Source organism: Oncorhynchus gorbuscha, linkage group LG19 (genome assembly GCF_021184085.1).
Source record: "Oncorhynchus gorbuscha isolate QuinsamMale2020 ecotype Even-year linkage group LG19, OgorEven_v1.0, whole genome shotgun sequence".
Lineage (NCBI taxonomy): Eukaryota > Metazoa > Chordata > Actinopteri > Salmoniformes > Salmonidae > Oncorhynchus > Oncorhynchus gorbuscha.
This window is the reverse complement of record NC_060191.1, coordinates 7,567,728-7,594,938: the sequence shown is the minus strand read 5'-3', so window position 1 is coordinate 7,594,938 and position 27,211 is coordinate 7,567,728. Positions and strand designations below refer to the sequence as shown.

The window sequence follows — 27,211 nt, the reverse complement described above, 5'->3', positions numbered from 1 at the left end:
AGGGTGTGTCCCCAACCCCTACAGTATGTGAGTGTTAATGTCATGGCTGACTCCTCTGAAGAGTAACAAATGCTTTGGTTTAAACGTGTAATAATGGCAGATTTGGGTGGAAAATGACAGTGAAAATGGGATGGATGGAGGGATGATGAACAATAAAAACAACTTATATTAAACATTAAACAGGTTTTGATCTCTGTTTTCTCTATTGCGCGTCGAGACAGATGACTGATTGACAACGTAAGACAGACCTGTACATGACAAACTAACATTTTTATCAAATTACCTATTTCTTGCCTCAAACTGTTACTAGGTTAAATCTCCAATCACACTCAATTGGATTGGTGGATTGGCCATTCACAAGGACTACATTGAGTCTAAGTCTAATATTATTTCATCAAGTGAGTCATTTTGTTGTGAGTAATTACGGAGAGAGAGAGAGGTTTTTATCAAGGCTGGAAACTGCTACACTCAGCCTGATCTCTTGTTCCCTATTGTCTCTTATTATCTCTGACAACATGAAGTAAATGGCACAAGATGATGATATTGATGACGATGACAGACTCCAACTATTGGAAAGCCAAGGGGGAGATAGGATACGCTACTTAAAGAAGCAGAGGTAGGAAAACACAAACGAAACACCTGTAAGCTTGGCTCGTTCAGTATCAACCATTTATAACAATCTCAAATATCCCACAGAAACAATATAACTGCAGTGAAAGTGAGTGACAGACTATGACAGACATGAAGGGTGGATGACTAATCAGATGGATAGATGAATGTGATCGGCTGTGGATATCGTGTGTGTGTGTGTGTGTGTGTGTGTGTGTGTGTGTGTGTGTGTGTGTGTGTGTGTGTGTGTGTGTGTGTGTGTGTGTGTGTGTGTGTGTGTGTGTGTGTGTGTGTGTGTGTGTGTGTGTGTAGCAGAGTCCTGGTCCTGGATAGGATCAGTATGTACAAGTCGTTTGGATAAAGCTTTTCCTTCCGTATTTTTGGTTTCTGGGATTTTGGTATGGTTGTTGATTTTTGTCATCGTGCGTTCCTCTTCTCCTCCTCAGGTACATTTTTGGTTTAAAATCCTCCTCCCATCTCCTCCTCTTTCAGACCTTCAGCTTTTCAAAGAAAATCATCCACTTCTTTTTTCTGTCCTTGCCACCATTCCCCCAAAACACACAGTAATGTTTATTTTAGTCATTTTTGGTTCACGCGATTCGACACATCTCTACTCCTGTTATTTGTCATTGGTTTATTTTCCTGGGGAAGAAAGAGAGACAGAAAGGAGAGGTGCGATATCGCTCAGTATTGACTAAACAGTCCCACGATGCCTCCTCCATCACTTTGGATAGATAAAGATTTTTGGTTTCAATCTTCCACTTTCCCCCCTTCTCCCCCTTTTCACTTCTGACTCCCCCCTCTCCTCTCTTTCATTCTGTGTATTTTTGGTATCGAAAGACTGGGGGAAATAGAGAGAGAGTGTAGGGCGAGAGTGATAAAAGAGATAGCTTTGGTTGAAAGGCGAGGTTGTCATTTCCTCCTTTCTCCTCCTCCTCTCTGTTTGGCACTTGGCTGTGTCACTCAATCTTAGCCCCTCCCAATGAGGATGGGCTGTGCGCCAATTCATCGAAGTCGCAGGAAGAGGCGGGGCTGGAGCAAGGGGAGGGGGAGCAGGGGGTGGGGCTTATGCTACTGGTGGAGGGGAAAGGGGAGGGCTGGGATGCTTTGGCTACGGCAGCGCTGACCAATCCAGCACCAGGATTGTGGCCCATGTGGAGGAAAGCGGGGTGGTTGAGGAAAAAGGAGGACTGGAGACCCCCTCCCTGCCCCCCTGCACCACCCAGCAACACCTTACTGCCTCCCTCAAGACTGGAAAGGGGCAGCTGGCCACCACTGGCTGCTAGGGCTGAGAAGGGAGGGAGATGAGAGTTAACATCATTATACCCACTGTGAAATAACTACATTTACTATAGACTTTACTATAGAGATGAAATGAAGAAGCGGATGAATGAGAAAAAGAATGAAAGACAGACTAAAGACACACACACACACACACACACACACACACACACAGATGGGGATGAACATGTTGGAGTGATGGGACATCCCTGTCATAGCCCTGCTCACCAGTTCTCCAGTTTCTTCCATCAGGTGATCTATCATTCATCTCATCATCTCTGCCATTCTTTCTGTCTAGCATTCATTAACATTACTTACCTTTATTATCACTTTGTACCTCAAATTACTGCCCCCCCCACTCTCTCTCCCCCTGTCTCTCTCTCTTCCTCCTTTATTTCCCTCTCTTTTCCCTCCTCCCCTACACCTCTCTCTCCCTCTAACACACCTTGTATAGTAGCCAGAGGGTTGTTGCTGAGGAGAGCTTGGTTCAGAGCCTGGTTCCCTGTGTTTACTCCCATCACAGTGTTCCTATGTTACACACACACACACACACACACACACACACACACACACACACACACACACACACACACACACACACACACACACACACACACACACACACACACACACACACACACACACACACACACACACACACACACACGAGGAAATCCATTTACAGGAGAAACAGAGAGAGAAGCAGGTTTAGCAGTAGAACAGACAGAGGACAGACTCAGGGACCTGAACACAGACACACTGCAGGAGAAACCCACAGGTCAGATACACACACACAACCATCTTGATTCATATCTTGTTTTTATGAGATATAAATCCAAATGCTTGCTTGTGGACCTTGTGTCTGTGTGCGGACGATCATATTCCTGTAAGAGAGAGAGTGTGTGTGTGTGTGTGTGTGTGTGGGTGGGTGGGTGTACAGTATAGGTATGCGTGTCTCTGTTGTCTTCACCTCAAGTTTGCAGCAAAATCGGTGATGTAGTTAGACACATCACCATTCTTTTTACCCAAACGCCATAAGCTGTGGACACAAAACACACAGTCACACACACAGGTTAGAAAGTACTGCTGCACAGAAGTAGCAGTGTCACGGATCAGTGTGTGTCAATCATGTGTGGGTGTGATAAACATTTGCTGCAAACTGCAGGTGAACCGAATACTGAACCAATGGTGAAGCACAGTGGCCAAAGTGTACACTTTGTATGCATACTCACCCTGTGTTGAGACTCAGTGTGCTGTGGCTGGGAGTGGCTGGGCTGGCTGTGCTGCGAGGAGGAGTCACTGGGGAGGAGGCGGAGCTAAGAGATGAGTGGGTGGGACCACTGGGGATCAGAGGGGAGAACGATGACATTGTGGTCAATGTGGTGCTGAGGCTGGTCACTGCCTGGGACAGCTGACTGGACAGCTGACTGGACAGCTGACTGGACATCTGACTGGACAGCTGATTGGACAGCTGACTGGACATCTGATAGAGAGACGGGTGAGAAAGAGAAAAAGAGGGAGAGTGTATATTTAAAAGAGTATCTATACTTAGCTTTATCCAATAGAAAAAGGATAAATGGGATAGAATTATTAATGTGTAATAGCAAAGCACTAAAGCAGTGCAGGTTGGGTAGTACCATCTGCACACTGGAACAGGGGGTGCAGAAGAACATCCACTATGACATGCGGGACACACCATTCATATGGGGATGGCTAAGGTTGGGAGAGGGGGATCATGCGGGTCAGGCCATACCATGTGTGGGCTGTAGCAGGGGGGGTTTGTGCGTCGGTGGGGCTTGGGGGGGGGCTGGCTGGGCAAGGGAGGGGTGGCACTGTTGGGGTTGATACGCTTCTCTTTCTGTCGGCGGTTGCAGAACCACACGCGGATCACCTCCTTCTCCATGCTGAGCTGGTCCGCGATACACAGGATCTCCTCTGAGGTAGGCTTCTGGTTCTGCTGACACACGGGAAAGACAGAGATGGACACATTAGTACTAATAGACACTTAGCCTTATATCACCTCTCTGATATCACGGTGTCATAGTGTTCTTCTGAGGGCAGAAACTACAGAACAAGCCATGTAGATGTTATGTCAGCTTAAGATCTATGTCTCCTGGATGACAGTGTTATGAAGGTCTTATGTCAGGGATCTTGTGATGGACATTTTTATGTTTGTGCTTTTCTAATAACCAATTTCTGTGTTCATGCAAGTGACTGATTGAACAAATCTTCACTATCAGTAGCTGCAATTTGGCAGTACGCCCAGAACCTTGTTTTGAGAAAGGGATATCTGAGTTTCAAGGTCTCAGCTTAGAGAGAAGACGCCTTGTGAGGTATTGGTCTGTCACATGCATGACCCAGTATTGGTCGGTCACAAGAAGGCAGCAAACGTTAATAATGAATGAATTATGAATGATGAATAAGGTAAAATAGGCAAATATAACCTGTCTGTATTTAAAAGAACTAACGGGGCTGCCCCGGGTAGAGCTCCTGATTGACATGTGTACTTGGTGCATTGAGTTGGTTGGAACCTCTCCAGCGCGCTGATTGTCCATGTGTAGAATTTCCACAACAATTTGTCATGTCTCTCACCGTGATGAAGGCTCTCTCCAGGGCCACGCGGACGTTAGTCTCAATGCTGGTTCTTTTCTTCCTGCGTCGGCCCGGCAGGCCCTCGAAGCCCATTGAGGAAGAGGACAGAGAGCTGGGGCTGGGCATAGTACTGTCTGTGGACATGGTCTCTGTCAAACAGAGAGATTGATTAGTGGGATGATTTAAAATCACACAAACTGGTATCCTCATTCTACAGATATAACTTCATTAACTCAAGGTTACATTCATTCAGACCCAACCCACATGTAACGAGAGTGTTCAGAGGCAACATCAAACGAAGGGTTTCACTTTATGCTGATGACTTGCTTCTCTATATCTCAAACCCCAATGTATCCTTACCCATTGTGCTATCTGTTCTTCATGCATTTGGCCTGGTCTCTGGTTACAAGTTCAATCTGAATAAGAGCAAGCTTTTCCATTTAAATGCAGCAGCTCGTAACTACCCATTACACACATTTTCATTCAGAGTAGTTCTCATGTCATGGACAAATTTGACAACCTTTTTAAGGCTAATTTTACTCCTCCTTACTCTGGTGGAGAAAGATTTTGAACAATGGTCACGACTCCCCCTATCATTAGCTGGTCGAATTGATTTGGTTAAAATGAATACCCTTCCTAAATGATCCTACCTCTTTCAATGTATACCTATTTTTATTCCCAAATCTTTTTTCCACAAACTAGATTGGATGATCTCCCACTTCATCTGGAAGTGTGAGGGGCATGGCCCTACCTAATTTACAGTTCTATTATTGGGCTGCCAACTTCTGTGTAATTGAGTACTGGATTCGTACAGATACCCAACATATCATTCCAGCATGGGTGAAGATAGAATCTTCCTCATGTATGCCATCTTCACTGATTGCTTTGGCACATTCCCTTATTCATTCTATTATTAAGTTATACCAAAAAACATTTTAGTAAAAACCACTCTCAAGATCTGGAACCAGTTTAGACTTTGGTTTGGTTTGCAAACCTATGGCCCCTCAGAAATCACGCTTTCATCCATCCCTGTAGATGGAACCTTCAATGATTCAATGATTTGTATATTGACAGCACGTTTGCATCTCTGCAACAACTCCCAGCTAAATTCCAACCCACGAATAGTCATTTCTTTAGATATCTAAAAGTGCGTAGCTTTGTCTGTGACATGACCTCTCAACTCCCCAGTCTTCCTGTGACCCTCCCACTGATCCATTTATTCCACCATCCCCAGTCTTCCTGTGACCCTCCCACTGATCCATTTATTCCACCATCCCCAGTCTTCCTGTGACCCTCCCACTGATCCATTTATTCCACCATCCCCAGTCTTCCTGTGACCCTCCCACTGATCCATTTATTCCACCATCCCCAGTCTTCCTGTGACCCTCCCACTGATCCATTTATTCCACCATCCCCAGTCTTCCTGTGACCCTCCCACTGATCCATTTATTCCACCATCCCCAGTCTTCCAGAGACCCTCCCACTGATCCATTTATTCCACCATCCCCAGTCTTCCTGTGACCCTCCCACTGATCCATTTATTCCACCATCCCCAGTCTTCCTGTGACCCTCCCACTGATCCATTTATTCCACCATCCCCAGTCTTCCTGTGACCCTCCCACTGATCCATTTATTCCACCATCCCCAACAGTAAAATGGATTATTTCTTATAGCTATGATCAAATGTCCTCTCTTCACAATCCTTCATTCGCAGCTATTAAAACATTATGGGAACAGGATCTAGGTGATGAGTTGACTGATGACACATGGGAAGGTATTCTGCACCATGTCCACTCCTCTTCTATTTGTGCCAAGCATGGTTTGATCCAAAGCAACATCCTCCACCACACTCACTGGACTAAACTCAGGCTTTCTAACATGTATCCTGATGTCCACCCTGTTTGCGACAGGTGTCGGCAAGCTCCTGCTTCATTAATACGCGTTGGTCCTGCTCTTCTCTACATAACTATTGGTCTGCCATCTTTGATATCATATCTAAAGTAGAACAGGGACCTTTTGCAACTACTGCCATGACATCATTATTTGGGGTAATACCTGATACTATAACACTACCAAAACACACATCTGACTTTGTAGCCTTTGTTGGCAAGAAGGTTGATTTACTTCAGTGGAAGTCGCCCTCTCCTCCCTCTCATTTTGTGTAGATCTTACACGTTAGTAAATTGGAGAAGATAAAATATACTCTACAGGGTTTCTGACAAATTCTACCGAATGTGGCAACCTTTCTTTACCTACGAAGAGACACTACAATTTCCCTCTACTCTACAGTAAACTGCCTACCCAAGTGTTGTATTTAATGGATCTACCTTTGTGTTTAATATTAGCCTGTCTTATTATTATAATTGTTCTTTTCGTTTTGAAGACAAACCATGTTTGTTTTTTTGTGCACTTTGTTGTTGTTTCTAATGTATGTTTTGTTATGAAAGTATTACTAGTCTTATATTTTCGTATGGGCGTATACATTCCTTCCTCATTCAAAAAGCATGTTTCCATGGTATATCGAATGTATAAAACCATATGTGCAATGTACTGTATTTCAACCATTGTTTACTGTAACTGTGAAAGAAAATACCAATAAAAAGAGTTAAAGATGAATGCAACTTGGGGATTGGTTAATTAATCAACTGATTTATTGACTAATTCAAAGTGTCATACACCTTTCTCCTTCACCAATTCCCTCTCCTCCCCTCCTGTCCTCGCTCTCCTCTCTCCCGGCCCCTCCCTTCTACCATCCTCCCGTCCTCTCTCTCATGCCCCACCCTCCCCTCTCACCTGCATCGTTGAGCCACTTCTCCAGTAGTGGTTTGAGTTTGCACATGTTCTTAAAGCTCAGGTTGAGGGCCTCGAAGCGAGAGATGGTGGTCTGGCTGAAATCATTACCATATAGCTTCCCCATGGCCATTCCCACGTCACCCTGAGAGAGCAAGGGAGGGAGTTAAATAGAGAGTTACACACACACACACACACACACACACACACACACACACACACACACACACACACACACACACACACACACACACACACACACACACACACACACACACACACACACACACACACACACACACACACACACACACACACACACACACACACACACACACACACAGAGAGAGAGAGGCGTACCTGTGTAAAGCCCAGTTTGATGCGTCTCTGTTTGAAGGTGCGGGCGAACACCTCCAGTTCCTCAAGGTCACTGGGCTCCTCGGGGTGAGAGGTCACAGAGGACACAGAGGTCATGACCCCACTGCCCTCCATAGCCTTATCTCTCTACAGGGGTAGAGGGGGAGGAGGAAAAAGAAAGTGGAAGAGCAAGAGAGAGCGAGAATTATATAGCAGAAGAGTGGCGTTTACTGGATATGACAGAATGATGAGAAGAGATGTTTGTTGGAAAGAGCCGAGCCTGTAGCCTCTCTCAAAGCCTGGGTGTTTCCTAAGTGGGCCTACCTGTGCTTGGAGCCCCAGCCTGGGAGTGGACAGGAGGCTCCCTTGGTTTTGCTGAGGTAGCTGAATCAGATTTGGTGTTGATAGCAGTCCTGATGAGTGAAGAAGTGAGGGAATCAGTAGGCCTATGATCAGTTATGTGAACAAACAACACACGTAATATTCCACAAAGCTCCATGATCGATCAGAGAATCCAATAGGCATTCTAGTATTAGACAGTTGAAGAACCTGTTAATGGTTGTCAACAGTTGGCACTTATAAATAAATGAAATATGTTTGCTGATAGTTGGAACATCTACAGCCCATCTTCAGGGCACTGTCCCAATAGAACAGAAACCGGTGGTAGTGACTAGTGCGAGGAGCCCACCTTGCTGCCCTTGGTGCTGTTGGAGGAGGAACTGAGGAGACTGCAGGTGGTGTCCTGGCACCAGAACCAACTGCTGCAGCTGCAACAACTGCTGGATGTCCTGCAGGGAGACAGGAGGACAGAACAGAGATCAGAGATGGAGAGAACAAAGGGGTCAACACAAGCAATAAAGAAAAAGATCAATAAAAACCGAGGATCCCAGACTGTCTCCTGAATCAAGACCCTTCCCCACCTCTTCCCAGCCAGGATGTGCCTTGTGATTGGTTGTCAGTACCTGGGCGGTGAGCTGAATTGGCTGAGAGAGGGTGAGCTGAGGATGAGTGGGCGGGACAGGGACAGGTTGACCTGTCTGTTCCTGTGTGCTCTGTCCCTGGGGCTGTGATTTGCCCTGCTGCCCTGTCTGTCCCGCCTGCTGCTGGGCATGTTGATTGGCTGCTGCGGCTGCCTGAGCTTGCTGATTGGCTTGGGCGGCTGCGTGGGCTGCATGAGCTGCGTGAGCTGCGTGAGCTGCGTTGGACTGCTGAACAGACTGCTGCACAGCTGCAGCTAGAAGCTGAGCCTGAGCCTGCTGCAGTAACAACTGCTGCTGAGCTGGCAAGAGAGCTGTCAACTGAGAAAGAGACACCGAGCGAGAGAGAGAGACACACAGAGAAAGAGAGCGAGAGAGGGACAGAGAGAGAAATAAGGGGAGGGAGGGAGTGAGGGAGGGAGAGAGGGAAAGAGGGAGGGAGAGCGAGAGAGAGAGAGAGAGCGAGAGAGAGAGGGAGAGAGAGAGAGAGAGGGAGAGGGACAGAGAGAGAAATAAGGGGAGGGAGGGATGAAAAGAGGGAGGGAGGGAGCGAGAGAGGGACAGAGAAATAAGGGGAGGGAGGGATGAAAAGAGGGAGGGAGGGAGGGAGAGAGAAATAAGGGGAGGGAGGGAGGGAGGGAGGGAGAGAGGGACAGAGAGAGGGACAGAGAGAGAAATAAGGGGAGGGAGGGAGGGAGGGAGGGAGGGAGGGAGGGAGGGAGGGAGGGAGGGAGGGAGGGAGGGAGGGAGGGAGGGAGGGAGGGAGAGAAAGAGAGAAAGAGAGCGAGAGAGGGACAGAGAGAGAAATAAGGGGAGGGAGGGATGAAAAGAGGGAGGGAGGGAGAGGGAGAGAGAGAGGGGAGGGAGGGAGGGAGAGCGAGAAATAAGGGGAGGGAGGGATGAAAAGAGGGCGGGAGAGTGAGAGAGAGAGAGAGAGGGAGAGAGAGAGAGAAAGAGAGAGAGAGAGAGAGAGAGGGGGAGGGAGGGAGAGCAGAGGAAAGAAAGAAGGAATAAAGCAGTGAACTCAAGCCAGACCATAAGCATGAGTCTGTGTTTTTGTGAGTGTGCATCAATGTGTGTTTGTTAAGCCTCTTCCTCCTTGTCTTACCCCTGCCAGTTGGGAGCCGGTCAGCATGAGCTGTGTGTGTGGGAGGGGCGTCTGTGAGGGGGCGTGGCTGTGGTGGGGAGCAGGGCCCGGGGACATCTCACCACACTCTTCCATCTTATTCTGAGAGGAGGAGAGAGAACGAGGGATACAGTTAAACGAAGCTGACTGTTCTGCTCTATCTACTGTGGTAACCTGCATACCAAAGGAAGGTGCTTGTCTTTTCTTTAGAAACGAGGGATAGTCATCCCTTCTTCCTGGAATGGGCATGTCCAAACTGGCTTGTCTGACTATTTTGCATACCTGTCAATCTGTATGCAAATGTGGCAAAATACTCTATAGTGTGGCCACACAAAACACACATCTACACACACACACACACACACACACACACACACACACACACACACACACACACACACACACACACACACACACACACACACACACACACACACACACACACACACACACACACACACACACACACACACACACACACCTTGTTGCTGCTGAGGGTTGGAGAAAGGTGAAAGGGACTGATTTTCATCTGCTGAAGCTGTTAAAAGGACAAAAACCATCAGTACAGAGAAACATAAACATAAATGATCATAAAAAAAAGAATATATGACTGCAGTGTTTTCCAATCCTGTCCTGGGGACCCAAACAGACAACATTCCACTCAGCAACTCATCATCCAGCCTTAGATAAGTGGAATCAGGTGTATGTTGGGTAAAAACAGAAATGTACCTCCCTTGGGGTCTCCAGGGCCAGATTTGGGAAACACATTGCACTGCTGTACTGATGCTTGTGTCTTGGTATTAGGCTACTTGTTGTCAGTCATCTTTACTTTTCAGACCTAATGTGTGTGTTATTCAGATCATGATTGTCACCATTGAAAATGACTGATTATTATGTTTCCTAGAGGTACATTGCATTCGCAAAGTATTCAGACCCCTTGACCTTTTTCACATTTTGTTACGTTACAGCCTTATTCTGAAATGGATACAATTTACTTTCCCCCTCATCAATCTACACACAATACCCCCCCAAAAATATGTAGCATTGAAGGTCCCCAAGAGTGGCCTCCATCATTCTTAAATGGAAGAAGTTTGGAACCACCAAGACTCGTAGAGCTGGCCACTCAACCAAACTGAACAATCGGGAGAGAAGGGCCTTGGTCAGGGAGGTGACCAATGGTTACTCTGACAGAGCTCCAGAGTTCCTCTGTGGAGATTGGAGAACCTTCCAGAAGGACAACCACCTCTGCAGCACTCCATCAATCAGGCCTTTATGGTAGAGTGGCCAGACGGAAACCACTCCTCAGTAAAAGGCACATGACAGCCTGCTTGGAGTTTGCCAAAAGGCATCTAAAGACTCTCAGACCATGAGAAACAAGATTCTCTGGTCTGATGAAACCAAGATTGAACTCTTTGGCCTGAATGTCAAGGGTCACGCCTGGAGGAAACCTGGCACCATCCCTACAGTGAAGCATGGTGGTGGCAACACCATGCTGTGGGGATGTTTTTCAGCGACAGACACTGGGAGACTAGTCAGGATGGAGGGAAAGATGAACAGAGTAAAGTACAGAGAGATCCTGGATGAAAACCTGCTCCAGAGCACTCAGGACCTCAGACTGGGGTGAAGGTTCACCTTCCAACAGGACAACAACTCTAAGCACAAAGCCGAGACGACGCAGGAGTGGCTTCGGGACCAGTCTCTGAATGCCCTTGAGTGGCCCAGCCAGACTCCAGACTTGAACCTGATCAAACATCTCTGGAGAGACCTGAAAATAGCTGTGCAGCAACGCTCCCCATTTCAACCTGACAGAGCTTGAGAGGATCTGCAGAGAAGAATGGGAGAAACTCCCCAAATACAGGTGTGCCAAGCTTGTAGCGTAATACTTAAGAAGACTCAAGGATGTAATCGCTGCCAAAGGTACTTTAACAAAGTACTGAGTGAACGGTCCGATATTTCAGTTATTTATTTTACTTATATTTGCAAACTTTTCTAAAAAAACAGTTTTTGCTTTGTCATTATGGGGTATTGTGTGTAGATTGATGAGAGGAAAAAAACTATTGAATCAATTTTAGAATAAGGCTGTAATGTAACAAAATGTTGAAAAATTCAAGGGGTCTGAATGGACAGTATATTACCAGTGATATCAGTACTGAAATGAAGGTGAAGCACCAAACACAAACCTGATGATTTGAGTCAGGACCATTCCGCTCTGAATCTGTGTGGGGGGGATAGGAAACTATTAGAAATTCCTCATACACACGCACTTGCATGCACATACGCACACGAACACATGTAGGTATGCACACACACACACACACACACACACACACACACACACACACACACACACACACACACACACACACACACACACACACACACACACACACACACACACACACACACACACACACACACACACACACACACACACACACACACACACACACACACAAATACCTGCGCTCTCCATTGGAGAGTCAGCCACTGTGTTCTCAACCTCAACTGGCTTTGACATCCTGATTTCTATGAGAGACAGAGAGAGAGAGACAGAGAGAGAGAGAGGGAGACAGAGAGACAGAGAGAGAGACAGAGAGAGACACAGAGAGAGAGAGATAGAGAGATAGATAGAGACAGAGAGGGAGACAGAGAGAGAGAGACAGAGAGAGAGAGACAGAGAGAGAGAGAGACAGAGAGAGAGAGACAGAGAGAGACACAGAGAGAGAGAGAGAGAGAGAGAGAGAGAGAGAGAGAGGGAGACAGAGAGACAGAGAGAGAGAGACAGAGAGAGAGAGAGACAGAGAGAGAGAGAGAGGGAGACCAGGGGGGAGAGAGACGGAGAGAGCGAGAGACAGAAAGAGCGAAAGAGAGAGGGAGAGAGGGAGAGAGAGAGACAGAAAGAGCGAGAGAAAGAGCGAGAGAAAGAGAGAGAGAGAGAGAGAGAGAGAGAGAGAGAGAGAGAGAGAGAGAGAGAGAGACGGAGAAAGCAGATGATTAGGTTTAATGACTACATGTGAGTCAGCATGTCCAGGTTCATTTGAAGCATTATACAGATAATCACATAGCAATAGAAAAAAGAGAAAGTGTAAATGCTTTTGGTTGATGTTACGGCGCTGAAATAGGCGCTGAAATATGATGTCACACTGCAGTATTGGCTTTTGTATATGCGGTGATATGTTTTGCTGTGCAGCCTCCGTTCATTCTTTCCTATATGTACAGAGGTGTTTGTTTGGTCTAACAATAGGCCCTACAGAGGTTTGAGTGGGAACAGAACCCTACTAGACACCTCTATACTGATGTTACTCACTGTAGTGTCATCATTACACCACACCACACCCCGCTATACTACACCACAACACTTCCTCCTTCCTCTCCTCTCCTCTGTACTGTACAGACAGCCAGTCCGGGCTGGGACTGTCCCCATAGACAGAGAGTCGAGGGGTGTGGGGGGAGGGTGAGAGGGAGGGAAAGAGAGAGGAGGAACAGGTGGTGGAATGGGAGAGAGTTGGGGCAGGTAGAAAGATTTAAAGAGATAGAGAGCGAGTGAGAGGCGGTGAGGGGTACACAATTCACTGTAAATAAAATCTGATATTGAAGGGAACTTATGTTAAGTTAATTATTTTAAAGAAAGTTACCGTAACAGATGTTTCATTTGGCAGTTACTGTATTAACTACCGCTTATTTAGTGAGAAGCCACAATATCTACAGACACTGGTCTTTGCTGACACACTCCCTTCCCTCACATCAACTTCCCTTTTATGAAAACATGCAAATCAACCCAACGAACAACTAATTATATCTGCCACCTGCATTATTAAAAACATTCCTCTCTCTCTCTCTCTCTCTCTCTCTCTCTCTCTCTCTCTCTCTCTCTCTCTCTCTCTCTCTCTCTCTCTCTCTCTCTCTCTCTCTCTCTCTCTCTCTCTCTCTCTCTCTCTCTCTCTCTCTCTCTCTCTCTCTCTCTCTCTCTCTCTCTCTCCCTCCCTCCCTCCCTCCCTCCCAGTTCTCTCTATCACTTCTCCCCCACTATCTTTCTCTCTCTCGGTTCAAGTATGAAGGATGAGTGCTCAGAGTAACATAAATGCATATTTTTTTATTCTCAAAGATGACAAAATCCAGTTTACCTTTTTGAAGTCATAACAAAACTAAACTGTGAAACGAAACACAAATGAACAAATACAACCAACAGACTAAGTAAGCCACTATGTCCGTAACAGGTTATTATCTACAATACCAGTCAGTAAGGTTTAGAAACACCTACTCCTTCAAGGGGTTTTCTTCATTTTTACTATTTTCTACATTGTAGAATAATAGTGAAGACATCAAAACTATGAAATAACATATATACAAATATACAAAAACACTTAATACTAAAGGACAATAAGAAGAAGAGACTTGCTTGGGCCAAGAAACACAAGCAATGGACATTAGACCGATGGAAATCTGTCCTTTGGTCTGATAAGTCCAAATTTGTGATTTCTGTTTCCAACCTCTGTGTCATTGTGAGATGCAGAGTAGGTGAACGGATGTGTGGTTCCCACCCTGAAGCATGGAGGAGGAGGTGTGTGGTTCCCACCCTGAAGCATGGAGGAGGAGGTGTGATGGTGTGGAGGTGCTTTGCTGGTGACACTATATATACTTAGCATTCAAGGCACACAACCAGAATGGCTACCACAGCATTCTGCAGCGATACGCCATCCCATCCAGTTTGGGCTTAGTGGTACTATCATTTGTTTTTCAACAGGACAATGACTCAACACACCTCCAGGCTGTGTAAGGGTGCTGCATCCGATGACCTGGCCTCCACAATCACCCAACCTTTAATCGTTTATTAATCTTTTATTTCACTAGGCAAACCAGTTAAGAACAAATTCTCATTTACAATGACAGCCTAGGAACAGTGGGTTAACTGCCTTGTTCAGGGGCAGAATTAGAGATTTTAACCTTGTCAGCTCAGGGATTTGATCTAGCAACCTTTCAGTTACTGGCCCAACACTCTAACCTCTAGGCTACCTGCCACCCCGACCTCAACCCAATTGAGATGGCTTGGGATTAGTTGGACCGCAGAGTGAAAGAAAAGCAGCCAACAAGTGCTCAGCATTTGTGGGAGCTCCTTCAAGACTGTTGGAAAAGCATTCCTCCTGAAGCTGGTTGAGAGAATGGCAAGAGTGTGCAAAGCTGTCATCAAGGCAAAGGGTGGCTACTTTGAAGAATCTCAAATATAACATATGTTTTGATTTGTTTAACACTTTTTTGGTTACTACATGATTCCATATGTGTTATTTCATAGTTTTGATGTCTTCACTGTTATTCTACAATGTAGAAAATAGTACAAATAAAGAAAAATCCTTGAATGAGTAGGTGTCCAAACTTTTGACTGGTACTGTTTATGAGTAATGGCATAGCACTACAGAGACTTCCCTTGTTTGTCCTCTGGGCTATGGAGCAGGACCAGAGTATGTGAGTGGAGGGGAGCTGAGCGTGCCCAATTTAACTGGAGCCTGGAGCGAGATTCCCAAAGGCTGGAGTGTTGGCCTTCTAGCCCGCTCCAATTTAGCTTCAACAGTGCTCCAGTAGCGCTCACTTCAGGAGCTCAGGGCCTGCCCGGCCCAGCATGCATTTGTCTGCTGCTATAGTCCCTTGCTTTTGTCATGGAGTTTGCTAAATATTTTCATAAAGAAACTGATCAAACAAACAGGTGCAAAATCAAGGTGACAAAGATGAGGACCAAGAGCAAGAGAGGGACTGTGGAGATCTTATGTCCACAACTAAAGAATAATTGTGGAATCTGAAAAGACATATATCCCGAAAGCATGATGGTGTACTTATTACGTGCGCATGCTAAAACAAAGGAACGAGGTGGGTACATAACTAAGTGTACCATTGTAGCAAAATATATATTTTTAAGTTTCCTTAATTTTTGTTCTACTATCTATACAAATCGGCCATAATTGATTTTGGCCCTATAGGCCCGGCATACTCCAACTTTTAAGGAGCTTTCCATTTTGATTGGGTTATTTTGCCTGAAAACCTTTAGGATGACCTATATAAAAAACACTCTGCTGCCCTGCCCAGCCTGGGGTGGCCAAAAGGGTGTTTAGCATCCCAAGTGGCTCTGCAAGTTTGGAGAGGGTGTTCTCCACTGCTGCCCTGCTCTCCAGGCACCATCGCATGAGCCTGAAGCCACTAACTCTGGTCAAACTGGTGACTCTAAAAATGAATTTAAAGGCAAAGAATTCAAAAGCCTAATAAGGCATTTTTTGTTTCATTCGTAAGTTAGTCACAGGCTATATGTGCAATTTAAACAGTATGATGATTTAATACAACAAAATTAAATGCTTAATGTCACTGACTCCCTACCAGCCTAGTGTGTCGCGCTCGCAAATGCTTCACAATGTATTTCTTTGTAGCTATAGCCTTGAAATAATTAAATAATATAGCCTAAATAATTAATTTATGTTCCTTCTTAGGCTCCCTGTCTGGCTCCTGGCCTATCTAGAGTGTTTATATGCTGTTTAATATGACATGTAGCCTATTTAAAAAATATGAGCGCTTCTCACATTCATATTTTCATGTTTATTAAAATACTTTTCATTCAAATAATTTTGTTTGGTAGGTCCAAGTATTCACTGCTCTGCTCACATATTCTGAGCAGGACCACTTACCAACCAATAGGGGGTAGTAGTGAGACACTGAACACATTTACCAACAATTACGATGGATGAGGTTGTTATTATTTTTTATTTTTTTATTTAACAAGGCATGTCAGTTAAGAACAAATTATAATTCACAATGACGGCCTACCCCTGCCAAACCCTAACCCGGACAATTCTTGGCCAATTGTGCACCGCCCTATGGTACTACCATTCACGGCCGGTTGTGATACAGCCTGAAATCAGACCAGGGTCTGTCTTGACGCCTCTAGCACTGAAATGCAGTGCCTTAAGACCACTGTGCAACTATGGAGCGCAGCGGTCTAGGGCACTATTTGTGATATGTAGTGGATTGAATAGCAACAGGGCTATTCAATACCAAGCCTCAATACCTGTAGAGCTGCTGGGTTTCATTTCTCCCAAGTAGTTCACTGATTGATTCATGTTGTTGATTGGCCAGAGAGTCTACTTGCCTGGAGACCCAGGCAAGTCTATGCAGACGACACACAATTAATCTTCTCCTTTCCCCCTTCTGATGACCAGGTGGCGAATCGCATCTCTGCATGTCTGGCAGACATATCAGTGTGGATGACGGATCACCACCTCAAGCTGAACCTCGGCAAGACGGAGCTGCTCTTCCTCCCGGGGAAGGACTGCCCGTTCCATGATCTCGCCATCACGGTTGACAACTCCATTGTGTCCTCCTCCCAAAGCGCTAAGAACCTTGGCGTGATCCTGGACAACACCCTGTCGTTCTCAACCAACATCAAGGCGGTGGCCCGTTCCTGTAGGTTCATGCTCTACAACATCCGCAGAGTACGACCCTGCCTCACACAGGAAGCAGCGCAGGTCCTAATCCAGGCACTTGTCATCTCCCGTCTGGATTACTGCAACTCGCTGTTGGCTGGGCTCCCTGCCTGTGCCATTAAACCCCTTCAACTCATCCAGAACGCCGCAGCCCGTCTGGTGTTCAACCTTCCCAAGTTCTCTCACGTCACCCCGCTCCTCCGTTCTCTCCACTGGCTTCCAGTTGAAGCTCGCATCCGCTACAAGACCATGGTGCTTGCCTACGGAGCTGTGAGGGGAACGGCACCTCAGTACCTCCAGGCTCTGATCAGGCCCTACACCCAAACAAGGGCACTGCGTTCATCCACCTCTGGCCTGCTCGCCTCCCTACCACTGAGGAAGTACAGCTCCCGCTCAGCCCAGTCAAAACTGTTCGCTGCTCTGGCCCCCCAATGGTGGAACAAACTCCCTCACGACGCCAGGACAGCGGAGTCAATCACCACCTTCCGGAGACACCTGAAACCCCACCTCTTTAAGGAATACCTAGGATAGGATAAGTAATCCCTCTCACCCCCCCCTTTAAGATTTAGATGCACTATTGTAAAGTGACTGTTCCACTGGATGTCATAAGGTGAATGCACCAATTTGTAAGTCGCTCTGGATAAGAGCGTCTGCTAAATGACTTAAATGTAAATGTAAATGTAAACCAAACCAATGAAACCAATAGTGGTGAGGCCATTGAGGCCCAGATGTCTGAACAAGCTATATCCAGGCTGGATAACACAGAACACAGGAAAGCAGGGGCAGTACATTACTTGTGACAGTCAGGAGTTTTTTTTCTACACACACAGGGTCTGCTAGGGGAAGCAGTGGTCAGACAGAAAAGCCCATTGGCTGTTCCTCACCAATGACGTGCACATCGGATCTAACCACAGGAAGGACCACTATAAAATAGGTGGATTTTCTCCATAACTTAATTTAGTCTGAACAACTCAGAAATGAGGAAGCAATTCAAAGAATCTACAACAGAACAAATGGAGTAGTCCCAAAATTGCAAACCAATAGCTAAATCGGCACATCTCAAAGAGTTTCAGGTCTTTTTGTGAGATGACAGTGTTAGTGAAACAGTATATATAGTGAAATGTAGGAAGACAGTGTTAGTGATATGAAGTGCAATGTGGGAAGACAGTGTTAGTGATATGTAGTGTGATGTGGGAAGACCGTGTTAGTGATATGTAGTGTAGTGTGTGAAGACAGTGTTAGTGATATGTAGTGTGTGAAGACAGTGTTAGTGGTATGTAGTGTAGTGTGGGAAGACAGTGTTAGTGATATGTAGTGTAGTGTGGGAAGACAGTGTTAGTGGTATGTAGTGTAGTGTGGGTAGACAGTGTTAGTGATATGTAGTGTAGTGTGGGAAGACAGTGTTAGTGATATGTAGTGTAATGTGGGAAGACAGTGTTAGTGATATGTAGTGTGTGAAGACAGTGTTAGTGGTATGTAGTGTAGTGTGGGAAGACAGTGTTAGTGATATGTAGTGTAGTGTGGGAAGACAGTGTTAGTGGTATGTAGTGTAGTGTGGGTAGACAGTGTTAGTGATATGTAGTGTAGTGTGGGTAGACAGTGTTAGTGATATGTAGTGTAGTGTGGGAAGACAGTGTTAGTGATATGTAGTGTAATGTGGGAAGACAGTGTTAGTGATATGTAGTGTAGTGTGGGAAGACAGTGTTAGTGGTATGTAGTGTGATGTGGGTAGACAGTGTTAGTGATATGTAGTGTAGTGTGTGAAGACAGTGTTAGTGATATGTAGTGTAGTGTGGGAAGACAGTGTTAGTGATATGTAGTGTAATGTGGGAAGACAGTGTTAGTGATATGTAGTGTGATGTGGGAAGACAGTGTTAGTGATATGTAGTGTAGTGTGGGAAGACAGTGTTAGTGATATGTAGTGTAGTGTGGGAAGACAGTGTTAGTGATATGTAGTGTAGTGTGGGTAGACAGTGTTAGTGGTGTAAAGTGTAGTGTGGGTAGACAGTGTTAGTGGTGTAAAGTGTGGGAAGACAGTGTTAGTGATATGTAGTGTAGTGTGGGTAGACAGTGTTAGTGATATGTAGTGTAGTGTGTGAAGACAGTGTTAGTGATATGTAGTGTGTGAAGACAGTGTTAGTGGTATGTAGTGTAGTGTGGGTAGACAGTGTTAGTGATATGTAGTGTAGTGTGGGAAGACAGTGTTAGTGGTATGTAGTGTAGTGTGGGTAGACAGTGTTAGTGATATGTAGTGTAGTGTGGGTAGACAGTGTTAGTGATATGTAGTGTAGTGTGGGAAGACAGTGTTAGTGATATGTAGTGTAATGTGGGAAGACAGTGTTAGTGATATGTAGTGTGTGAAGACAGTGTTAGTGGTATGTAGTGTAGTGTGGGAAGACAGTGTTAGTGATATGTAGTGTAGTGTGGGAAGACAGTGTTAGTGGTATGTAGTGTAGTGTGGGTAGACAGTGTTAGTGGTATGTAGTGTAATGTGGGAAGACAGTGTTAGTGATATGTAGTGTGATGTGGGTAGACAGTGTTAGTGATATGTAGTGTAGTGTGGGAAGACAGTGTTAGTGATATGTAGTGTAGTGTGGGAAGACAGTGTTAGTGATATGTAGTGTAGTGTGGGTAGACAGTGTTAGTGGTGTAAAGTGTAGTGTGGGAAGACAGTGTTAGTGATATGTAGTGTAATGTGGGAAGACAGTGTTAGTGATATGTAGTGTAGTGTGGGAAGACAGTGTTAGTGATATGTAGTGTGGGAAGACAGTGTTAGTGATATGTAGTGTAGTGTGGGAAGACAGTGTTAGTGATACGTAGTGTAGTGTGGGAAGACAGTGTTAGTGATATGTAGTGTAGTGTGGGTAGACAGTGTTAGTGGTGTAAAGTGTGGGAAGACAGTGTTAGTGATATGTAGTGTAGTGTGGGTAGACAGTGTTAGTGATATGTAGTGTAGTGTGTGAAGACAGTGTTAGTGATATGTAGTGTGTGAAGACAGTGTTAGTGGTATGTAGTGTAGTGTGGGTAGACAGTGTTAGTGATATGTAGTGTAGTGTGGGAAGACAGTGTTAGTGATATGTAGTGTAATGTGGGAAGACAGTGTTAGTGGTATGTAGTGTGATGTGGGTAGACAGTGTTAGTGATATGTAGTGTAGTGTGTGAAGACAGTGTTAGTGATATGTAGTGTAGTGTGGGAAGACAGTGTTAGTGATATGTAGTGTAATGTGGGAAGACAGTGTTAGTGATATGTAGTGTGATGTGGGAAGACAGTGTTAGTGATATGTAGTGTAGTGTGGGAAGACAGTGTTAGTGATATGTAGTGTAGTGTGGGAAGACAGTGTTAGTGATATGTAGTGTAGTGTGGGTAGACAGTGTTAGTGGTGTAAAGTGTAGTGTGGGAAGACAGTGTTAGTGATATGTAGTGTAATGTGGGAAGACAGTGTTAGTGATATGTAGTGTAGTGTGGGAAGACAGTGTTAGTGATATGTAGTGTGGGAAGACAGTGTTAGTGATATGTAGTGTAGTGTGGGAAGACAGTGTTAGTGATACGTAGTGTAGTGTGGGAAGACAGTGTTAGTGATATGTAGTGTAGTGTGGGTAGACAGTGTTAGTGGTGTAAAGTGTGGGAAGACAGTGTTAGTGATATGTAGTGTAGTGTGGGTAGACAGTGTTAGTGGTGTAAAGTGTGGGAAGACAGTGTTAGTGATATGTAGTGTAGTGTGGGAAGACAGTGTTAGTGATATGTAGTGTAGTGTGGGTAGACAGTGTTAGTGTTGTAAAGTGTGGGAAGACAGTGTTAGTGATATGTAGTGTAGTGTGGGAAGACAGTGTTAGTGATACGTAGTGTAGTGTGGGAAGACAGTGTTAGTGATATGTAGTGTAGTGTGGGTAGACAGTGTTAGTGGTGTAAAGTGTGGGAAGACAGTGTTAGTGATATGTAGTGTAGTGTGGGTAGACAGTGTTAGTGGTGTAAAGTGTGGGAAGACAGTGTTAGTGATATGTAGTGTAGTGTGGGAAGACAGTGTTAGTGATACGTAGTGTAGTGTGGGAAGACAGTGTTAGTGATATGTAGTCTAGTGTGGGTAGACAGTGTTAGTGGTGTAAAGTGTAGTGTGGGAAGACAGTGTTTGTGATATGTAGTGTAGTGTGGGAAGACAGTGTTAGTGATATGTAGTGTAGTGTGGGAAGACAGTGTTAGTGATATGTAGTGTAGTGTGGGAAGACAGTGTTAGTGATATGTAGTGTAGTGTGGGAAGATAGTGTTAGTGATATGTAGTGTGGGAAGACAGTGTTTTTGATATGTAGTGTAGTGTGGGAAGACAGTGTTAGTGATATGTAGTGTAGTGTGGGTAGACAGTGTTAGTGATATGTAGTGTAGTGTGGGAAGACAGTGTTAGTGATATGTAGTGTAGTGTGGGAAGACAGTGTTAGTGATATGTAGTGTAGTGTGGGTAGACAGTGTTAGTGGTGTAAACTGTAGTGTGGGAAGACAGTGTTAGTTATATGTAGTGTAGTGTGAGAAGACAGTGTTAGTGGTGTACAGTGTAGTGTGGGTAGACAGTGTTAGTGATATGTAGTGTGGGAGGACAGGATTAGTTATATGTAGTGTAGTGTGGGAAGACAGTGTTAGTGATATGTAGTGTGGGAAGACAGTGTTAGTGATATGTAGTGTAGTGTGGGAAGACAGTGTTAGTGATATGAAGTGTAGTGTGGGAAGACAGTGTTAGTGATATGTAGTGTAGTGTGGGAAGACAGTGTTAGTGATATGTAGTGTAATGTGGGTAGACAGTGTTAGTGATATGTAGTGTAGTGTGGGTAGACAGTGTTAGTGAAATGCAGTGTAGTGTGAGAAGACAGTGTTGGTGATATGTAGTGTGGGAAGACAGTGTTAGTGATATATAGTGTGATGTGGGAAGACAGTGTTAGTGATATGAAGTGTAATGTGGGAAGACAGTGTTAGTGATATGTAGTGAAGTGTGGGAAGACAGTGTTAGTGATATGTAGTGTAGTGTGGGAAGACAGTGTTAGTGTTGTAAAGTGTGGGAAGACAGTGTTAGTGATATGTAGTGTAGTGTGGGAAGACAGTGTTAGTGATACGTAGTGTAGTGTGGGAAGACAGTGTTAGTGATATGTAGTGTAGTGTGGGTAGACAGTGTTAGTGGTGTAAAGTGTGGGAAGACAGTGTTAGTGATATGTAGTGTAGTGTGGGTAGACAGTGTTAGTGGTGTAAAGTGTGGGAAGACAGTGTTAGTGATATGTAGTGTAGTGTGGGAAGACAGTGTTAGTGATACGTAGTGTAGTGTGGGAAGACAGTGTTAGTGATATGTAGTGTAGTGTGGGTAGACAGTGTTAGTGGTGTAAAGTGTAGTGTGGGAAGACAGTGTTTGTGATATGTAGTGTAGTGTGGGAAGACAGTGTTAGTGATATGTAGTGTAGTGTGGGAAGACAGTGTTAGTGATATGTAGTGTAGTGTGGGAAGACAGTGTTAGTGATATGTAGTGTAGTGTGGGAAGATAGTGTTAGTGATATGTAGTGTGGGAAGACAGTGTTTTTGATATGTAGTGTAGTGTGGGAAGACAGTGTTAGTGATATGTAGTGTAGTGTGGGTAGACAGTGTTAGTGATATGTAGTGTAGTGTGGGAAGACAGTGTTAGTGATATGTAGTGTAGTGTGGGAAGACAGTGTTAGTGATATGTAGTGTAGTGTGGGTAGACAGTGTTAGTGGTGTAAACTGTAGTGTGGGAAGACAGTGTTAGTTATATGTAGTGTAGTGTGAGAAGACAGTGTTAGTGGTGTACAGTGTAGTGTGGGTAGACAGTGTTAGTGATATGTAGTGTGGGAGGACAGGATTAGTTATATGTAGTGTAGTGTGGGAAGACAGTGTTAGTGATATGTAGTGTGGGAAGACAGTGTTAGTGATATGTAGTGTAGTGTGGGAAGACAGTGTTAGTGATATGAAGTGTAGTGTGGGAAGACAGTGTTAGTGATATGTAGTGTAGTGTGGGAAGACAGTGTTAGTGATATGTAGTGTAATGTGGGTAGACAGTGTTAGTGATATGTAGTGTAGTGTGGGTAGACAGTGTTAGTGAAATGCAGTGTAGTGTGAGAAGACAGTGTTGGTGATATGTAGTGTGGGAAGACAGTGTTAGTGATATATAGTGTGATATTATTATTATTATATTATGTGGGAAGACAGTGTTAGTGATATGAAGTGTAATGTGGGAAGACAGTGTTAGTGATATGTAGTGAAGTGTGGGAAGACAGTGTTAGTGATATGTAGTGTAGTGTGGGAAGACAGTGTTAGTGATATGTAGTGTAGTGTGGGTAGACAGTGTTAGTGGTGTAAAGTGTAGTGTGGGAAGACAGTGTTTGTGGTATGTAGTGTAGTGTGGGAAGACAGTGTTAGTGATATGTAGTGTGGGAAGACAGTGTTAGTGATATGAAGTGTAGTGTGGGAAGACAGTGTTTGTGATATGTAGTGTAGTGTGGGAAGACAGTGTTAGTGATATGTAGTGTAGTGTGGGAAGACAGTGTTAGTGATATGTCGTGTAGTGTGGGAAGACAGTGTTAGTGATATGTAGTGTGGGAAGACAGTGTTAGTGATATGTAGTGTAGTGTGGGAAGACAGTGTTAATGATACGTAGTGTAGTGTGGGAAGACAGTGTTAGTGATATGTAGTGTAGTGTGGGTAGACAGTGTTAGTGGTGTAAAGTGTGGGAAGACAGTGTTAGTGATATGTAGTGTAGTGTGGGAAGACAGTGTTAGTGATACATAGTGTAGTGTGGGAAGACAGTGTTAGTGATATGTAGTGTGGGGAAGACAGTGTTAGTGATATGTAGTGTGGGGAAGTTAGTGTTAGTTATATGTAGTGTAATGTGGGAAGACAGTGTTAGTTATATGTAGTGTAGTGTGGGAAGACAGTGTTAGTGATATGTAGTGTAGTGTGGGAAGACAGTGTTAGTGATATGTAGTGTAGTGTGGGTAGACAGTGTTAGTGGTGTAAAGTGTAGTGTGGGAAGACAGTGTTAGTGGTATGTAGTGTAGTGTGGGAAGACAGTGTTAGTGATATGTAGTGTGGGAAGACAGTGTTAGTGATATGAAGTGTAGTGTGGGAAGACAGTGTTTGTGATATGTAGTGTAGTGTGGGAAGACAGTGTTAGTGATATGTAGTGTAGTGTGGGAAGACAGTGTTAGTGATATGTAGTGTAGTGTGGGAAGACAGTGATATGTAGTGTAGTGTGGGTAGACAGTGTTAGTGATATGTAGTGTAGTGTGGGAAGACAGTGTTAGTGATACGTAGTGTAGTGTGGGAAGACAGTGTTAGTGATATGTAGTGTAGTGTGGGAAGACAGTGTTAGTGATATGTAGTGTAGTGAGGGTAGACAGTGTTAGTGATATGTAGTGTAGTGTGGGAAGACAGTGTTAGTGATACGTAGTGTAGTGTGGGAAGACAGTGTTCGTGGTGTAAAGTGTAGTGTGGGAAGACAGTGTTAGTGATATGTAGTGTGGGAAGACAGTGTTAGTGATATGTAGTGTGGGAAGACAGTGTTAGTGATATGTAGTGTGGGAAGACAGTGTTAGTGATATGTAGTGTAGTGTGGGAAGACAGTGTTAGTGATATGTAGTGTGGGAAGACAGTGTTAGTGATATGTAGTGTAGTGTGGGAAGACAGTGTTAGTGATACGTAGTGTAGTGTGGGTAGACAGTGTTAGTGGTGTAAAGTGTAGTGTGGGAAGACAGTGTTAGTGATATGTAGTGTGAGAAGACAGTGTTAGTGGTGTAAAGTGTAGTGTGGGTAGACAGTGTTAGTGATATGTTGTGTGGGAGGACAGGATTAGTTATATGTAGTGTAGTGTGGGAAGACAGTGTTAGTGATATGTAGTGTGTGAAGACAGTGTTAGTGATATGTAGTGTAGTGTGGGAAGACAGTGTTAGTGATATGAAGTGTAGTGTGGGAAGACAGTGTTAGTGATATGTAGTGTAGTGTGGGAAGACAGTGTTAGTGATATGTAGTGTAATGTGGGTAGACAGTGTTAGTGATATGTAGTGTAATGTGGGAAGACAGTGTTAGTTATATGTAGTGTGATGTGGGAAGACAGTGTTAGTGAAATGCAGTGTAGTGTGAGAAGACAGTGTTGGTGATATGTAGTGTGGGAAGACAGTGTTAGTGATATGTAGTGTGATGTGGGAAGACAGTGTTAGTGATATGAAGTGTAGTGTGAGAAGACAGTGTTGGTGATATGTAGTGTGGGAAGACAGTGTTAGTGATATGTAGTGTGATGTGGGTAGACAGTGTTAGTGATATGAAGTGTAGTGTGGGAAGACAGTGTTAGTGATATATAGTGTGATGTGGGAAGACAGTGTTAGTGATATGAAGTGTAATGTGGGAAGACAGTGTTAGTGATATGTAGTGAAGTGTGGGAAGACAGTGTTAGTGATATGTAGTGTAGTGTGGGAAGACAGTGTTAGTGATATGTAGTGTAATGTGGGTAGACAGTGTTAGTGATATGTAGTGTAATGTGGGAAGACAGTGTTAGTTATATGTAGTGTGATGTGGGAAGACAGTGTTAGTGAAATGCAGTGTAGTGTGAGAAGACAGTGTTGGTGATATGTAGTGTGGGAAGACAGTGTTAGTGATATGTAGTGTGATGTGGGAAGACAGTGTTAGTGATATGAAGTGTAGTGTGAGAAGACAGTGTTGGTGATATATAGTGTGGGAAGACAGTGTTAGTGATATGTAGTGTGATGTGGGTAGACAGTGTTAGTGATATGAAGTGTAGTGTGGGAAGACAGTGTTAGTGATATATAGTGTGATGTGGGAAGACAGTGTTAGTGATATGAAGTGTAATGTGGGAAGACAGTGTTAGTGATATGTAGTGAAGTGTGGGAAGACAGTGTTAGTGATATGTAGTGTAGTGTGGGAAGACAGTGTTAGTGATATGTAGTGTAGTGTGGGTAGACAGTGTTAGTGGTGTAAAGTGTAGTGTGGGAAGACAGTGTTTGTGGTATGTAGTGTAGTGTGGGAAGACAGTGTTAGTGATATGTAGTGTGGGAAGACAGTGTTAGTGATATGAAGTGTAGTGTGGGAAGACAGTGTTTGTGATATGTAGTGTAGTGTGGGAAGACAGTGTTAGTGATATGTAGTGTAGTGTGGGAAGACAGTGTTAGTGATACGTAGTGTAGTGTGGGTAGACAGTGTTAGTGGTGTAAAGTGTAGTGTGGGAAGACAGTGTTAGTGATATGTAGTGTGAGAAGACAGTGTTAGTGGTGTAAAGTGTAGTGTGGGTAGACAGTGTTAGTGATATGTTGTGTGGGAGGACAGGATTAGTTATATGTAGTGTAGTGTGGGAAGACAGTGTTAGTGATATGTAGTGTGTGAAGACAGTGTTAGTGATATGTAGTGTAGTGTGGGAAGACAGTGTTAGTGATATGAAGTGTAGTGTGGGAAGACAGTGTTAGTGATATGTAGTGTAGTGTGGGAAGACAGTGTTAGTGATATGTAGTGTAATGTGGGTAGACAGTGTTAGTGATATGTAGTGTAATGTGGGAAGACAGTGTTAGTTATATGTAGTGTGATGTGGGAAGACAGTGTTAGTGAAATGCAGTGTAGTGTGAGAAGACAGTGTTGGTGATATGTAGTGTGGGAAGACAGTGTTAGTGATATGTAGTGTGATGTGGGAAGACAGTGTTAGTGATATGAAGTGTAGTGTGAGAAGACAGTGTTGGTGATATGTAGTGTGGGAAGACAGTGTTAGTGATATGTAGTGTGATGTGGGTAGACAGTGTTAGTGATATGAAGTGTAGTGTGGGAAGACAGTGTTAGTGATATATAGTGTGATGTGGGAAGACAGTGTTAGTGATATGAAGTGTAATGTGGGAAGACAGTGTTAGTGATATGTAGTGAAGTGTGGGAAGACAGTGTTAGTGATATGTAGTGTAGTGTGGGAAGACAGTGTTAGTGATATGTAGTGTAGTGTGGGTAGACAGTGTTAGTGGTGTAAAGTGTAGTGTGGGAAGAC

General features: G+C 44.4%; 1 protein-coding gene across 9 annotated transcripts in view; it reads right to left on the bottom strand.

Annotated features, from left to right (window-relative positions):
* Positions 1–651: 651 nt before the first annotated feature.
* Positions 652–27,211, bottom strand: part of LOC124006310 (POU domain, class 2, transcription factor 2-like) — a 60,518-nt gene continuing 33,958 nt past the window's right edge. The window contains exons 2-16 of one of the 9 annotated variants that reach the window (XM_046316246.1): positions 12,193–12,258; positions 11,913–11,947; positions 10,214–10,270; positions 9,715–9,834; positions 8,592–8,927; positions 8,318–8,417; positions 7,954–8,075; positions 7,633–7,776; positions 7,276–7,417; positions 4,483–4,631; positions 3,644–3,847; positions 3,123–3,373; positions 2,861–2,929; positions 2,336–2,418; positions 652–1,897 (exon numbers count right to left, since the gene is read on the bottom strand). In XM_046316246.1, the coding sequence (XP_046172202.1) occupies positions 1,569–1,897; positions 2,336–2,418; positions 2,861–2,929; positions 3,123–3,373; positions 3,644–3,847; positions 4,483–4,631; positions 7,276–7,417; positions 7,633–7,776; positions 7,954–8,075; positions 8,318–8,417; positions 8,592–8,927; positions 9,715–9,834; positions 10,214–10,270; positions 11,913–11,947; positions 12,193–12,258 (2,207 nt within the window). In that variant the 3' untranslated portion in view covers positions 652–1,568. The remainder of the gene's footprint in view (positions 1,898–2,335; positions 2,419–2,860; positions 2,930–3,122; positions 3,374–3,643; positions 3,848–4,482; positions 4,632–7,275; positions 7,418–7,632; positions 7,777–7,953; positions 8,076–8,317; positions 8,418–8,591; positions 8,928–9,714; positions 9,835–10,213; positions 10,271–11,912; positions 11,948–12,192; positions 12,259–27,211) is intronic. The other 8 variants (XM_046316247.1, XM_046316248.1, XM_046316251.1 and 5 more) reach the window with 8 other exon arrangements.